The sequence below is a fragment of the Monopterus albus genome, unplaced genomic scaffold (assembly GCF_001952655.1).
Source record: "Monopterus albus unplaced genomic scaffold, M_albus_1.0 scaffold11.1, whole genome shotgun sequence".
In the NCBI taxonomy this organism is placed as follows: domain Eukaryota; kingdom Metazoa; phylum Chordata; class Actinopteri; order Synbranchiformes; family Synbranchidae; genus Monopterus; species Monopterus albus.
Genome location: NW_018127891.1, coordinates 175023 through 189759, shown reverse-complemented (window position 1 = coordinate 189759; position 14737 = coordinate 175023). Strand labels below are relative to the sequence as shown.

The 14737-nt window shown below is 41.4% G+C and overlaps 1 protein-coding gene across 2 annotated transcripts; it reads right to left on the bottom strand.

The window, feature by feature from the left end:
* Positions 1 to 233: 233 nt before the first annotated feature.
* usf2l (upstream transcription factor 2, c-fos interacting-like) lies at positions 234 to 14150 on the bottom strand. Of its 2 annotated transcripts, XM_020590139.1 has the most exons (10): positions 13227 to 14150; positions 13013 to 13097; positions 12728 to 12768; positions 10890 to 11009; positions 10053 to 10206; positions 6320 to 6407; positions 2714 to 2772; positions 2263 to 2357; positions 2028 to 2156; positions 234 to 1146 (listed from the first exon to the last, which is right to left on the bottom strand). In XM_020590139.1, the coding sequence occupies exons 2-10, from the start codon at positions 13032 to 13034 to the stop codon at positions 1057 to 1059; spliced, it is 798 nt and encodes a 265-aa protein (XP_020445795.1). In that variant the 5' UTR covers positions 13035 to 13097; positions 13227 to 14150; the 3' UTR covers positions 234 to 1056. The 2 variants fall into 2 exon arrangements, with proteins under 2 accessions (XP_020445795.1, XP_020445796.1); XM_020590140.1 differs by lacking the exon at positions 13227 to 14150 and having other exon boundaries at positions 13013 to 13218.
* Between the last annotated feature and the right edge of the window lie 587 nt (positions 14151 to 14737).

Below are 14737 nucleotides of genomic sequence, written 5' to 3'. Positions count from 1 at the left end.
GGATTATTCTTACACGTACAGAGACATTGGTAAACCACACAAACAAAATGTGAAAATAAAAACCCACAGTACCTATATATAGTTGAGCAAAAGTTGTGATTTGCATTGCACTCCACTCCACAATCTGGGGCCCTGGGTTTGTCTACATGTTCCACAATTGTGTATTTCAATTTGTAATCAACTAGCACTCAAACAACTGGATTGTTACATACAATTTTGTTGACTTTGAGTCATTTTTCTGGCTAAGCAAATTCCCAGCAATTCAAATATGTAACTTTTTTGTCCAAATCAAGCTTCTTGATTACACACAATTCATGGTATGTTTGACAAAGTGCCAGCATAAAGTTTATGAGTCATTGATTGTTTACACCCAGAGATAATCTGCTCTAACCCTCTATAACATCTGTATTAAAACATGAAAAGTCCTATTTACATAAATCAGCCCAAAAGCACAGGCCAGCACAGTCTTTGGGACTAGCTATCCTGTGTGTACCACATTATTTCTGTCTATAAACTCAATGTTGTGCACACTTCAGACTCAATGTGCTTCTCTGAGGGGGATGAGCTTCCATGTAACTGGTATCCATTGAGGCTTCTATCAGCAAGTGGATTAATAAATTAAACCAGATAAAAAACAATGTAAAGAAAACCAGAATAAAAGCAGGAACTAAATCCAAATTAATTATTGAAAAAAACAACAACACACAAACAGGGAACAAAACGACAAACATTATAGTCCATGAACGAGGCTACATGAATACAAAATTCTCTTTCATAGCTAGTGCGAGCAAAGCGTTCTGGTGGTGGCGAGTGCGCCTCATTTCTTGGAGCACATTTCTGCTGAGCCGTAACGGGTGGTTATCTCATTAGGACTGGAACAGTCAAGTTCAGCCACAACTGGATGCTGAAAGTTCCCTGGGAACCCAGGGAAGATGCATCCACTAACAGCAAAGTGATTCTTCACAAGTCATTTTTTAAATCATCTCGCCTTCTTTTCCACTATGTTGAGTATGTGTTGGAGTGATGGTTCTCCTCGGCGTTCCTTCCGTCCCTCTGTCACTGTGGTGGTGTCTCTCCAACCATCTCAATACCATGCTGCTGGAGCTGCGCTCGGAGCAAAGCATTCTCATTCTTCAGCTCTTCAATCTTAACAACAAAGAGCAAAAAAAAAATCTCATTAGAGTATCAACATCTCCATCCTAGTAACAGCTAAAGACATTGATAAGTTTACAGAACAAACTTTTTGATTTAAAGACTGGCTGTGTGTGTGATGTAAATGCACAATCCCTAGGATTAAAAAGGAGTATGTGCAGCCCCTTTCAAAACACTCATGTCCACAACCAAGTGGATTATCAAATCTTGAGGTATGTCATTTCTGCCATATTTCCCTAGGGTGAATCCCTTATTCAGTGCCTCCCCACTGAGGGGCTGAGGGAAGGATATTGCGCTTTGAGCATCAAAGTAAGAACATATTGCAGAATGTCTCGCAGGCCCTGGAGTCAATGGGGAAATGATGCAGCCTCAGAGCTACAAGATTTCACAATACTTTGAGGATATTAGCATGGAGTCAGTTCTCACACAAGCCTTGTGTATATTATTCCCACACTCTCTCAAAGTGCTGATTTCAGGTAACACTTCTCCTCATACGAGCGCAAACTCTCTGATCCTCTTTGTCAGGCTGTGATGATCAGCTATACAGACTGAAGTCTCACAGGGGTTGTTTTGGAGAAATAAAGACGCATGTGGGGCTAGGTGGATTTCATGCTTCTGAGACTTAAGTGAAAGGATGCTGCAACGCACTCCAAAGCAAACCGATCTATTCAATGCAATGGTAGTCTTCACAGGCACATATGCAGCTCACTATGGCTGCTCTATTTTGTGCAAGTTTACTTATCTGCTACACCCAATCACCTCAAAGGAAGAGCCTGGCATTATCATTCATAGACCTTCTCTACCCATTACTCAATTCATGAAAACTTCACTTGCTGCCAGAATTTGCAGGCTAAAGCAAAGACTGATATTCACACCTGCTGCCTGCACAACTCATTGTCCACTTGTATCCTCTCCACTTCCTTCAGACTCTCCTGCAGTCGTTGGTTGTTTTGCCTCAACTCATGGATGTAATCACAAGCTTTGGACAGGATGCCTCCTTTGCTCTAGAAGAACAGGGACATCATCACACACTTGAAAGATGAAAAGGTAAAGACGGTAATATCAGTAAAACCTTAGCAGCTGTGCAGAGTCAAGTAAAAAACTGCTTACTGCTCCTGTCTTGGTGCTGTCCATACTGCAGTCTGGGATTATCTTAGAAAGGGTGACAATCCAGTTGTTGATCTTGTCTCTTCGCCGCCTCTCAACTAATTGAATATTATAAAATAGAAACAGGTTAACAAATATACATAAAATAAATGTAAATATATAAATACAAACAGCACTTCCCGATTTTGTTTTACATTTACATTGAGATATCAAGGACATTTTGGTTTTCATTTCCTAGATCTTGTCATTTCAGTGACTCTAGGTACCAAATACTGCCTGGGTTTGACAGCTCAACAGTAACCTCTAGTGGCCAGTCTCAAAACATTAGTTAACTATTCTTAACAGCATGTTTTGACAGGGCTTGGTAATTTTCTTTCAACAAAAATGTTCTATTTGGGCACCACAATGCACTGTCTGCTGAAATCAAAGGCTACAATCATAGCTAATTGCCCACCTTCATTATGTTGCGCTCTTCTCCTTTCATCTCTTGGTGTTCGTGGTCCATCCATTTTCCTGCAGACAGACCGGAAATAAAACACTTTTTAAATGCTACAATATCTCCCATCTCTGACCATGCAATCAAGTAAAAATCCAACCCATTCCCCAAAATTCACCTAATTTTGTGCCTACTGAAATTTGTTCTTCAAAGTTACAGACAGGTGACAATTTAAAGAAGCCTTTGTAACCATAGGCTTTGCCACCACTGTGCCATTTAAAATGGAGCCTGCCAAGTTGTGTTGTGCCTTTAGTAGAAATACTGAGACAGACACATCCATATTCAGTCCCGAGCCCCCTGATGGCCTGGAGCTGAGCTGCTTTGACTGGAATACTGAGACCTGTCCAACCTTTTTATTCTTGTTGGCTGTCCTCTTCCTAGGTGTGGCCCAGAGGGAGTGCACTGCTTTATTATGCTGTAAAATTACAACACTGTAGAAAAGCAGATGCTGTCTATTGGAGTCTGGGCGTACGGCTAATGACACAACTGCCTCTTGTCTCTGTCTCCCCTTAGGTATTCTGTTAATTAAGTCCCTGAGACGTGACAGGGAGACTTATCCAACCACCCACCACTGCACGAACAGGCCAATAACACCCTCACATACAGTATAATCGCATAGGCGGCTTACTATACATCCCAATCATGGTCTGCCTCACTAATGGAATAGACAAAACTTCACCTGAAAATGAATCAACAACCAAGCAAAAGAACAGAGCAGAAAAATAATCTCTTTGCAAAAGAAATTCTTATGAGAAAAATATTGTAACCATTCTTTACAGGATGCATTCCGCCTACTTGTATGAAGTTAACGAACATCCTGTAAGGCCATTCTTCCTCGTCACATCTTTATTGTACAGCAGTGAATATGTCTGTCTGACATAGTCAGCTAAGCCAAACTGCATTCTCTCTTGTATCTCAACACATCTTAATGGGATTTCAACTGTATAATGGATTCATCTCAACGGCATTCTTAGGCGAAGGGTAAAAAAATGTGGATGACTGTATGAATAAATATATGTACAGGCCAAGAGAATGTGTGTCTCTATTTCTACCTTTCACACCATACAGAGGCACAGCCCATCTAGGTGCTACTTGGAGTAATTGTTACCAGAAAAATCGAGAAAATGAACGTAGTCCCACCAATGAAGCACTTTATTCGTTTAATCTGAAAGTATGAATGTATTAGAGGACTAAATTTGGACAAAGTTATAGTGATGCATGAAAGAGAAATGTAATTTTCACTTATTCTGCCTTCCCCTATTATTAGGCTACAGTATTCCACCACGCCAGGGCCTGGATAATGAGTCAGTGAAATGTACATCGAGATACAAAGGACTTCAGCTTGGGTTTTATATTCTCTGAAAGGATGATGTAAACAATCATGAGCCTCAGTGACCTTTAACTGCATTTGTACAAACTGTTACATAGGCTTGATTTGTCCCAGTATTACTGTCATATCAACAAGACACAAGTTTCACAAACCTCAAATACTTTCCAAAGGGAAACCAAACTTATTTCTAGATTAGACAAAATGAGAATAAAACGTAAACTACACCAGAGAACACTTTGAAAATGGTATTAAAATAAAAATGTGGAAAGAGCCATTAGTTTCCATATGGAGTACACTGACCTAATTTCTAAATTCTAATGGAAAAACAGATTTGCCACAAGCACAACTAACAGCAATGGATTGGGGTCAGTGCTGAAGAATTACTACATTTGTGTATCACACATACAGAGCACGAAGAATCACTGGCATGGGCAGAGAGAAGAGGATGGCAAAGTTTTGGGTGCTTCTTCCTTGTTGTGATCCAACTTGATCAGTACATTTGCTCCAAAAGGAATAATATGGGAGAAGTATGCAAAGTCTCCTCACCAGTTTAAAGCTCTATGTTGCAGATAAGGTGGGATGTTTTCAGTTGACTCACGTGTGAGTGATAATGTCACTGCTCATTAGTTTACACTTAAATATAACTGAGGCTTGTGTCAAAACCATAAATTATTCATGAGGAAATAAAAAGAAACAAAGCGCAGATTCTGAGAGATGAAAAAAAAAAAACTATTCACTTTCACTCAGACACAGCAATGCAGACATAACACTTCATCAAAGCTTGTTCTTCCGTCTTTAGCAGTCTGTTGTGTGCTGTGAACATCAAGCTACATCAGATATGGCAGGACTACTGCCAAGCTTAAGGTGGATCTAGAACTCCCCATTATGCTGCCAACAACAAAGGAAATTAAATCTTTGATAAATCTAAAGTTACTCAAAACCACAGAGGCAGTAAACATCCTTATATACCCAAACTAACAACAATAAATAAAAGGCAGAAACAGTTAAAGGTGTGGTGTGTCTCCTATTTGTGTTTTAAAACTATAATAAGGAGCAAATAAACAAGAAGTGCACAGTATATGCTGCCTACAAGAACCAGCATTAATATGTTGTGCCCTCATGTAAAACAACCTGGCAGTCACTCCATATAGGAACGCTAGCTAAATGACTACAATACAGTCAGTTACTTGAGTTTAAGGTCAAGTATGAGCATAGTGGGAAATGGGGCAATATTCATTTAGGTAGCTACAAGCCTAATATAATATGTCATGTATTCATTTTGAGTTAGCAAACAATAAAATGCGCTTTGGCTTTTACCAAACAAGAAGAATGAGTTGCTTGACATTCAAGAACCTTTCATCTCAGCATTAGGACCAATGTCCCAATGCGTTTTTGGTAGAGTGAAAATTAAATAAAGCATGTTGGGATTGTTTTTTCTGAATAGTTATGTGTAGTAAGCAGAAACAGGCTGGTATTGTGCAATTAAAATGACAACTCAGTTTATCTTTGCTCAGGTGAGCCTGCTGATTATGTTAATAACAACAATCACCAGCATGTGGCTAACAGTTGGAAAGAGTCTGAGATGGATCCCTTTTTTCATGCATGATTATAATGATGCATGGTGTGAGTTTTATAGATAAACACCACCGGATTTTGAAGGAGCGGAAGAAAGCAGGCCAACCTGGGTGTACTAAACTAAACAACCTTGATATAAAATCTGCCTTCACAGCAAACTCAGGAGTGTGATAAGGGAGACTCCCAGGGCAGGAACACCATCTGGAGTGCACGTTAAAGAAAATCAGAATAACAGAACTGGATAAATCTGGCCTCATGGTGATTCAAACAGACATGGAAGTTTTTTTGATAGCCATATGTCCATAGAAAAATCCTATCATATGAAACCATGGCGGGGTGTCTTGGACTGAACGAAGTCTGTGTGCACATCTGTTCTGGAGCGACACAAGACCACAGTCACACTGCCAAGTTAAGCTAAGTTAACAGCTTTGAATGGCTCTGTACACTGAACATTAAAAAACAGTCCCACTTTTAACCTCAAACCAAAACGCACGTGTATGCTAGGATCATGAAATGGCCTATTTCAAGTAGCATTCACATGGAGGACAACACTGATGGACTGTACTTTACAAGAACTGATCAGGTGTGAGTTTGTTTTCTCAAACATTATCAAAGACATTTCCTTTTCCTAAACAGCAACTGACAGAACTGATACTTACACAGGGTAGGGCTGCGTGCGTGGGGCAATGGTTCTCGCAGTGGCTGTCTGAATTACATCAGGGGGGGTCATCATCACGTAAAACTGACCTGTAGCCGTGGAAGCCATGGGAGTCATTAGTTAGCAATGAGAAAAAAGAGAGGATAATATGGCATGCAAGACTGACTCCTGTTGGTCTAATGAAACACCTTACAATAAACACGCTGCATTCACTGAAAGAAAAAATAATTAAAAATCATCTCATCAAATGTTAATTCCACATGGGCACACAGAACGACCTTTACACCGCAGAAAGCTCTCATGTACAATCAGCATGTAGACAGAACAATAGTTAGGACTTTAATTTGAATCTCAAAAATATCTTAACATAATCTTGGTTATAATGTTATGCTAAAAATGCAGTTTTCAGTTTGAGCCATCAGTAATTTGTCCCTTTTGAAAACAAATTTATGATGAGAGACTCCTGAGTACAATTCTTAGGCCATTTCCCTCAATGCTGCTGTTTCTTAGCTCATTTAATTAAAACTGTCTTAAAGTATCTTGATAGAAAAAAATATACTTTTGGACTCATTTTGACATAACATTTTTGGGTGAAAAATACATTTAGAAAAAAGTGAAAACCAAAAATGCTAATGCTTGCACACTCACAGCACACTCTAAGACACCATAAACAGGTCAAGAACTCCCCACTCCAGGATTCAGTCTTGTCAGGATGTGGTTCATTGCCAGAGCTTCATGCACTCTCCTGCACTATCCCTCACCTTGTAAGACTTTGAAAAGCACTCTCCAACTATATCCAACGGTGCCCTCCTCCGTCAGCATGTCGCCCCTGCTTAACTGTCTCAGGCTCACAGAAAAGGAAGACAGCAGTTCATTTTGTGCTGCAAAGATTTGGCAAGTACTGCTTTATTCTTTGTATACCTCTTGTCTCTGCTCCTCTGCTCTGCTTTTATCTTCATATAGCTCATACCAAATATAATTCTTTTGGACCCTCTTTCAGGCTTTTTCAGACCACAGACCAGCAAAAGGCACAGATGGCAGCACAAACACCACATGAAGAATTACAGATTTCTCCAATAACCACTGTCCAGGCACCACACTCTTTTTCATAAAACCCTGGGACCTACAGGGTTCACCTCATTTATACACAGGAAAATACTCACAATCCACCAGTCGACTTCCAACCATCTGCAACAGTGTCTCCACTAAATCTAGATCTGGCTGAAGATGTCCAACCAGAGAAAAGAGGACTATTGACATCCTGTATGCTAATGTAAAGGATGCCGCTCCTCTGCCACCACTGGGAAAATCAGACTACAGTCTGGTTCTTCTCCAGCCTTGCTACAAACCACAGGTAGTCAGGCATTCCACCTCCACATGCTCCCTCACGAAGTGGTCTCCTGAGGCTGAGGAGGCTCTGAGGGACAGCTTTCAGTCTACTGACTGGGGAGTGCTGTAGGAGTCATGCGGTGAGGATGATCACAAGCTGCAGTACAAAGTAGGAGAACACAGTGGAGGGGGGTGTGGGGAGAGCTGGCCAGTTTTACAACTTTTTTAACAGGTTTGACTGCCCTGCCACTGTTTTGCCCCCCCTGCCACTGTGTTGCTGCACCTTCTACTGCTGCTGTAGCTGGTTCTACTGTCACCCTCACACCTCCTTCCACCATTGGATGCAATGACATCACCCCCTGCCAGCCACAGATGCTCCCTCGCCCCCAAGTTACCACCCCTCCTAGCCCCATCCACCATAATGGCAGCTGAGGATAGTGGAGAGCTGAGGAGACTCTGCCCCAGCAAAGCAGGCGACCCAGACAGAGTATGTCCAAGATTACTCAGGGCCTGTGCTGCTAAGCTGGGAGAGTCCCTTCAGGCATGTCTTTAACCTGAGCCTGCGACTGGGGATGGTCCCCGTACTGTGGAACACACCCTGCCTCGTTCCTGTCCCCAAGAAGCCACACCCCATGGAACTGAATGACTTCAGGCCGGTCGCCCTGATGTCACACACCATAAAGACCCTGGAGCAGCTGTTGCTACACCACCTCAGACCCCAGGTCTGCCAGGTGCTCGACCCTTTGCAGTTTGCATACCAGGAGAAGGTGGGGGTGGAGGATGCCATCTTCTATCTGCTTCACCGTTCTCTCTCTCTCTCTCACTTGGACAGGGGGGATGGTGCTGTGAGGATCATGTTTTTTGTCTTCTCCAGCTTCTTCAACATCATCCAGGCCCTGCTACTAAGAGACAAACTGATAGAGATGGGAGTAGTCTCACATCAGGTGTCCTGGATTACTGACTATCTCACGGGGAGACCTCAGTATGTCAGGCTGAGGGACTGCACCCCAGACGGTGGTCAGCAGCACCGGAGCACCACGGGGGACAGTGCTCTCCCCCGTCCTGTTCACCCTGTATACCACAGACTTCAAATACAACTCAGAGTAATGCCACATGCAGAAGTTTTCTGAAGACAGTGCAGTCGTGGGGTGTATCAGGGATGGACACGAGGATGAGTACAGTGAAGGGCTTTGTGGCATGGTGCAAGTCTAACCACCTACATATTAACACCTCCAAAACCAAAAAGTGGGGGTAGACTTCCGGGGGTCCAAACCCTACCTGAAGCCAATATCCATCGAGCAGATCTAAAAATACCTGGGTCTGCAGCTGGATGACAAACTGGACTGGTCCACCAACACAGACGCACTGTACAAGAAGTAACAGAGCAGGCTGCACTTCTGCAAGAAGCTGCTTCAAATGTTCTGTTATTGCCAGCAACCTTTTCTGTACTGTAGTGTTCTGGGGAAGCAGCGTTAAGAAGAGAGACGCCTCATGGCTGGACAAGCTGGTGAGAAAAGCTGGCTCTATAGTGGGTGTAGAGCTGGACTCCCTTACATCTGTATGGGAGAGGAGGACCCTCAGTAAGCTGCTGTCCATCCTGGACAATGTTTACCCCCTTCTGCACAGCACCATCAGCAGGCAGAGGAGTTCATTCAGCAGTAGGCTGCCGTCTCTCTCCTGTTCCACAAACAGACTGAGGCCATATGACTCTTCGACTCCTCCCAGTGAGGAGGTCTGATATGGACTTTTGGACATGGACATGTGATGTCACGACTCAGCTCCATAATATTATGATCCCACTTCACAATGATACTATACTACTGCACTGTTATACCTTTGTACATAATGTTCACTCTTGCACATATTGGCATTTGCAGCCAAGTATTTTATGCACATTTACTTTAGTAAGTGTATTTTATGTCAACTGTATACTTGGCACACATTACTGGATATTTATATTTTTATATTTTTTTTGTATTTTAGATTTATTTTTTTAGACAATTCTTTATTTTGGTGTGCTCTGATTTTGGTAACTATTGTTGCTACCGAATACCTGCTTTTCCTTCGGGACCAGATAAAGTATCTAACTATCTATAATACAGGACAAGTACATGCTGTTTGTGTATAACAGAGCCAAGAGGTTACATCTTTCTCTCCAGTTCAATCAAGCCCTGCCTGGCCTCAAGTGATTAACCATCATAAAACTGCAACAGTCTACAGTATCTTTGTTCACAACACCCCAAATCAGTGCAGCTGGTATTCCTTTAAAACTACTGAAAAAGCATTGTTGTTTTTCTGTAAGGTACTCCCAACGGACTCCTGCTTTTCACTGAAAATAATGGCTAAGTTATCCCTGTAGCATTGTGATAAGCTCCAACCCAAATTAAGTGTGAGAACTGACTCACCCCCTGCCTGAGTAAGTGTGGGGTCTGTAGTGGCCTGCACTGACACAGTCCCGTCGCTCACCGCGGTTGCAGGGAAGTAAGCAAAGCGTGTCTCCCCCCCCATCGCCTCTCCTGCTGGGCTTCCTCCATTACTGAATGGGTTTTGGATCACAGTCTGTGACAGAGAGAAGAGACTTGGACGGAGGGGGGGGGGCCCAGCCACAGCAGGTGAATGTACATCTCAGTCTTTCTCAGACTCAATACTGGTATCCTCTCTAGACCCCCAAACCAGACACAGACACAGATTGACAGCTGTGAAAAAGAAGCAGCAGTGATCTTGTTAGCAGAGACAACAGCATAATCGGTAAGGCAAATAGTACAGTACAAATTGGTCTGTTCTTATAAGGAAAAATGAATATTTTGACCAAAAACATATTCTGAATTAGTCTGTGAATGTTGCCATTGCACCTTATTCTAAAAAAATTCTGTGGCTGCATTTTTAATCTCTGTGAACAGCTGCCAAGCACACATCATACCCAGCCACATGCTTTACTGCTTATACTTTTTAAAATGTATTTATTTATTTTTGCAGATGAGCTCAATGGAATCTCCTACAGTTTTTGCTTTAATCACAACAAAAGAAAGTGTCACCTAGAACAATGGTATGTTTCTTTCACATTTTTAATAGTCTTTGGTCTGCAATGAAGTTTTATGACATGACTGACGTCACACTGTATCTACACAAACATTACTTGTTAGTTGGATGAATTCATTGCTGGTTATAGGGTCTACAGGGAGACACTTATAGAGAAAAAATAACACTTCTCTTGAATCAATAAAAAGCGGAGATTGTGGTACCTGAGTCACAGCCTGAGAGGCCCCAGTGAAGCCAGTTGTTGAGACAACACTCATTGCTCCTGCCCCATCATCTCTTCCCTCAAGTTGCTGGTCTGTCACCTGAACAACACGATATGTCACCTGCAGAGAGGAACGAGAGACACAGCTAAAAGAGAGAATGACAGGGGAAAAACAGAGCAGCCAGCCGGTTATATATTGACTATTACCACAGCTGGGCTTAGTAAATTATAACAAGAGGCAAGTGTACAGTGCACACAACCAAACTTTTACCTGACTTGTAGATTTGTTTATCCTATGTACTGCTTCAGTTCGCTGAGCTTAGTATCTGACACTAAAGTCCTAATGGCTGCACTGCATTGAGCTCACCATCCCACACAATATCCATATGCTTCAGAATGTGCCCGATTCAATTTAAAAACAAGTCAAAAAATGAACCTGTTTGTTCCACAAATTAGTATTTGTATCCTTCCATCATGTGATTCGTCTCATGACTGGCACGTGACAGCAGCTCCATTACAATCCTTGAACAGAGTGGAATCACGCGATCACTCACATTATCCCTGTTTACGCCAAAGGCGCCACGTAGACTTAATTCCCTCCAGTGTAAATTATCCAAATTAAAATAAACAATTCGAAAAGGTTCGCACAGAGTGCCACTCAGGTATAGAAAAATGTAAAAATATACCTCTGGTGCTCTTCAATTTAGGACCCTCTTGAGTGTCTCAAATTTTTTCAAATACTTTTTTGACTATTAGAATAAAGCAACTTGAATGTCACAGTGCTTTTCCAAGATTATTTATTAGCATCAAAGACCCACTGTCCATCACTGACCACCGCTGGCTAAATACTACATTAATGGATGGCAAGGACACGTTCTTGACAAGAGTCACCAGTCAATCATGGGAGCAGAAAACAAACCACACAATCATACCTTCAGGCAATTTATTGCCTGATATCCTCCTGACTTGTCTGTGAAATATGGGAGGGAACTGACGTGCTCAGACAAAAACAGACAACAGTATAAGAAGAAACGGAACTTTACATGGGAGGAACTTAGGTTTATCTTACTGTGACGTGACAATGTTTAGACCAAAGCACAACATAACCCAAATCACAAAGCATCATCTAAGTAAAGAATACATGGGCTACAAGCTGTTTACTGAGAATTACACTGTCAGCCACTTTCACATTGCACTATATGTGACCAAATCATTTTAATCATATATAATGTGGGGTTCTATCAGTTTCTATTTATGTCTCTGCACAAACATCCCTTGGACATGTATTCAACCTAATATCTCAAGTAATTATGGAGTGTACAGTGTACTGTTATGATCGCTAAACAGGTGCAATCTTACCTAAAACTCTAGGCACATCTGCCATTAAGCACACCTAGTGTCTTTCCGAAATGAATTGAAGAAATTATACATAGTGTCAATTAACACCCATTAGTTTCTCTCATTGCGGACCTGATATTGTATGGTATGGTCGCCAAATGCTGCTTTCTGCTGAACACTGGCTACTGTAACAGCTGTTTGTTCTTCACCTGTCCCGTCTCAGAGAGAAAGAGGACAGAAATAAAAGGTCAGCTGTGAGAACGGAAGGCAGAAGGAAAACTAATAAAGACAACTAACAACCCCTGAGTTCACCTCCAGGAAACAGTATGTTCTGCTGTAGGTTACAGCTACCGAGAAATACATGCTATATCTTTTTACACCTCTTAATTATCACATGAAACATTTTATGTGTTATAACTAACTGTTAAATGCAATTTATACACATCGACATTGTGCAGGTGCAGGATGTTGTTAATAACAGTTTAGTAAATAAATACACACCTTCAGCTGCCTGGACAGCTTCTTCTTCTTGCTTTTCTTGGCTGCAAATCAAATGCACAAATGAGTAGTGTAAAAAAAACTAGCTAACGTTCATGAGTATTCTGGATAAAATTAGTTGAAGGATCCTCAACTTTACAAACAGCAAACTTGTGCAAGAAGACACTTGACCAACACCACAGTCACAATGTAAAACACAACACTGCTACTGTGCTCAAATTACCCCCAGTGTTTTAATGGCTAGCTTTAGCTAACTTAGCTGTTGTAATCTTATTAGCTAATTATTACCATGTCTTTCACAACTGGACATCGGCTTTGGGAACAGAACTAGTCCGCCATCCAGCTGACAGTCTTTCACTTCTTTGCCTAAAGTCTTTACACAGAATTCGTTGTGACAACAGTTTTAAGGTCAGGCCTTGAATTTTGTCGTTAACTAGCTATCCGAAATAGCATGTTGTAGCTAGCTCGTCTCAGTTGGCCATTTTGGCTTACTCTCGGTTACCTTGCGCTGTCCAGACTCCGTTCAAGCATATCCATCAGGGTCTGAATAAACAGTGATATTCGGTGTCACAGACGGAGATGGAAGTGCTGATCACGGGAACAAACACTGGGGTCATGTGAGAGAGACAGCCCAGGACACGTGAGGTATGGCTCGGTGTCGAAGTTAAAATGGAGGCCGCTGCTACCGCTGGGTGATCATCTGCCGCGCCGGAGATTTTGCAGTCACGGGTGACCATCGTCAACACGTTGAGAATAACCAAATACCTCTCCTCAGTATGACCACAATCATGTGAAACATAAGCTGTATTTATGTCTGCGATTTTGGTCACCTGAATGATCACAACAGAACAATTAAAATTACAAATAAAACTGAATCTATGAGTAACATTTGTTCGAAATTACCCGTAATTGGTAATTTTTGACGCGAATGAGGCAAAGGCGGCTTGTCTGGCACAGCACGCATTATACAAAAACCTCCATGATACATAAACATTATTACTGATCCCCAGAGGGTTACTGTGACTCCCATATCCCACCCAGGTACACCCAGCTAGGTTATTATGTTCAGATTTTGTTGAGAGGTTGGTGGAGCCTGACAGATGTTGATTCAACGTGGTAATGTTTAAGACTGTAGTTTTTGGTGTATTAAATGTCGTACTGGGTATGTTTTTTTTTATATTTTGCACACCCCATTTATTTCAGTGACGGCAGATTAAATATTAAAAACATCTCCCAGTAATTCCTAACAGACTCCATAATTTTAATCAACACCTTTCCTAGACAGTTTCAATAAAATCCGAGCACTCATAAAGGTGGGGTTTATTGTAGGGCTGGTAGACAGAGCTATTTAGCTACTCATATAGGTTACCCCATGATCCTTTTTCTCCTTCAATGCAAAACATGAAAATGATTTAAAAAATAAAGAGAGCAACATTTAAATTAAGGTTAAAATTTAGACACAAAATATTTGCCTAAGTAAATAATATAGACAGACAAGAACAATGGAATCACCAAAACTACTAAAATACAATGTTGATTTATCAACATGCAGATTTTTCACCCTGATTTTTGAAGACATGTTCTGGGAATAGCAAGATATTGTTAAAAAAGTAGTACATCTTAAAATCACAATATGTCATCATAGGTCGTTATGTTACTCGATAGGTAGCATTTAAAGGTCAAGTGACTTGACCCCATTGTCCAATACTTGAACCTCGTTATGTAACGCTGTTTTCTGTGAACTTTGCCCCACTTAAAACGGAACGTTTCGTTTTAGGGTTTTGTTTACGACACGTATATGAGAAGCACCACGCTATTCACAATTCACAAATTTGAAGCAGTTTAAATAAACAGACAATTGACATCTTGTATTAAGGGATAATTAAAAACTTTAGAAATATCTTAAATAAGCCTTAGCTGTGATTCACTCAATAACCGAATCTGCTGCATAGACCGTCTTTTCGTTCACTTTAACAACGATTCAGCCACGTGTCAGCCAATCAGCGACATGCT

What these genes read in the sequence shown, in the direction of transcription:
- usf2l (XM_020590139.1), bottom strand. Translation starts at nt 13,034, where the DNA reads ATGTCCAGTTGTGAAAGACATG. An exon ending in CACACTTACTCAGGCAGGGG is followed by an intron (nt 6,408 to 10,052) that starts GTGAGTCAGTTC and finishes CCACGGCTACAG; the next exon opens with GTCAGTTTTACGTGATGATG. An exon ending in ACAGCACCAAGACAGGAGCA is followed by an intron (nt 2,157 to 2,262) that starts GTAAGCAGTTTT and finishes CTGTTCTTCTAG; the next exon opens with AGCAAAGGAGGCATCCTGTC.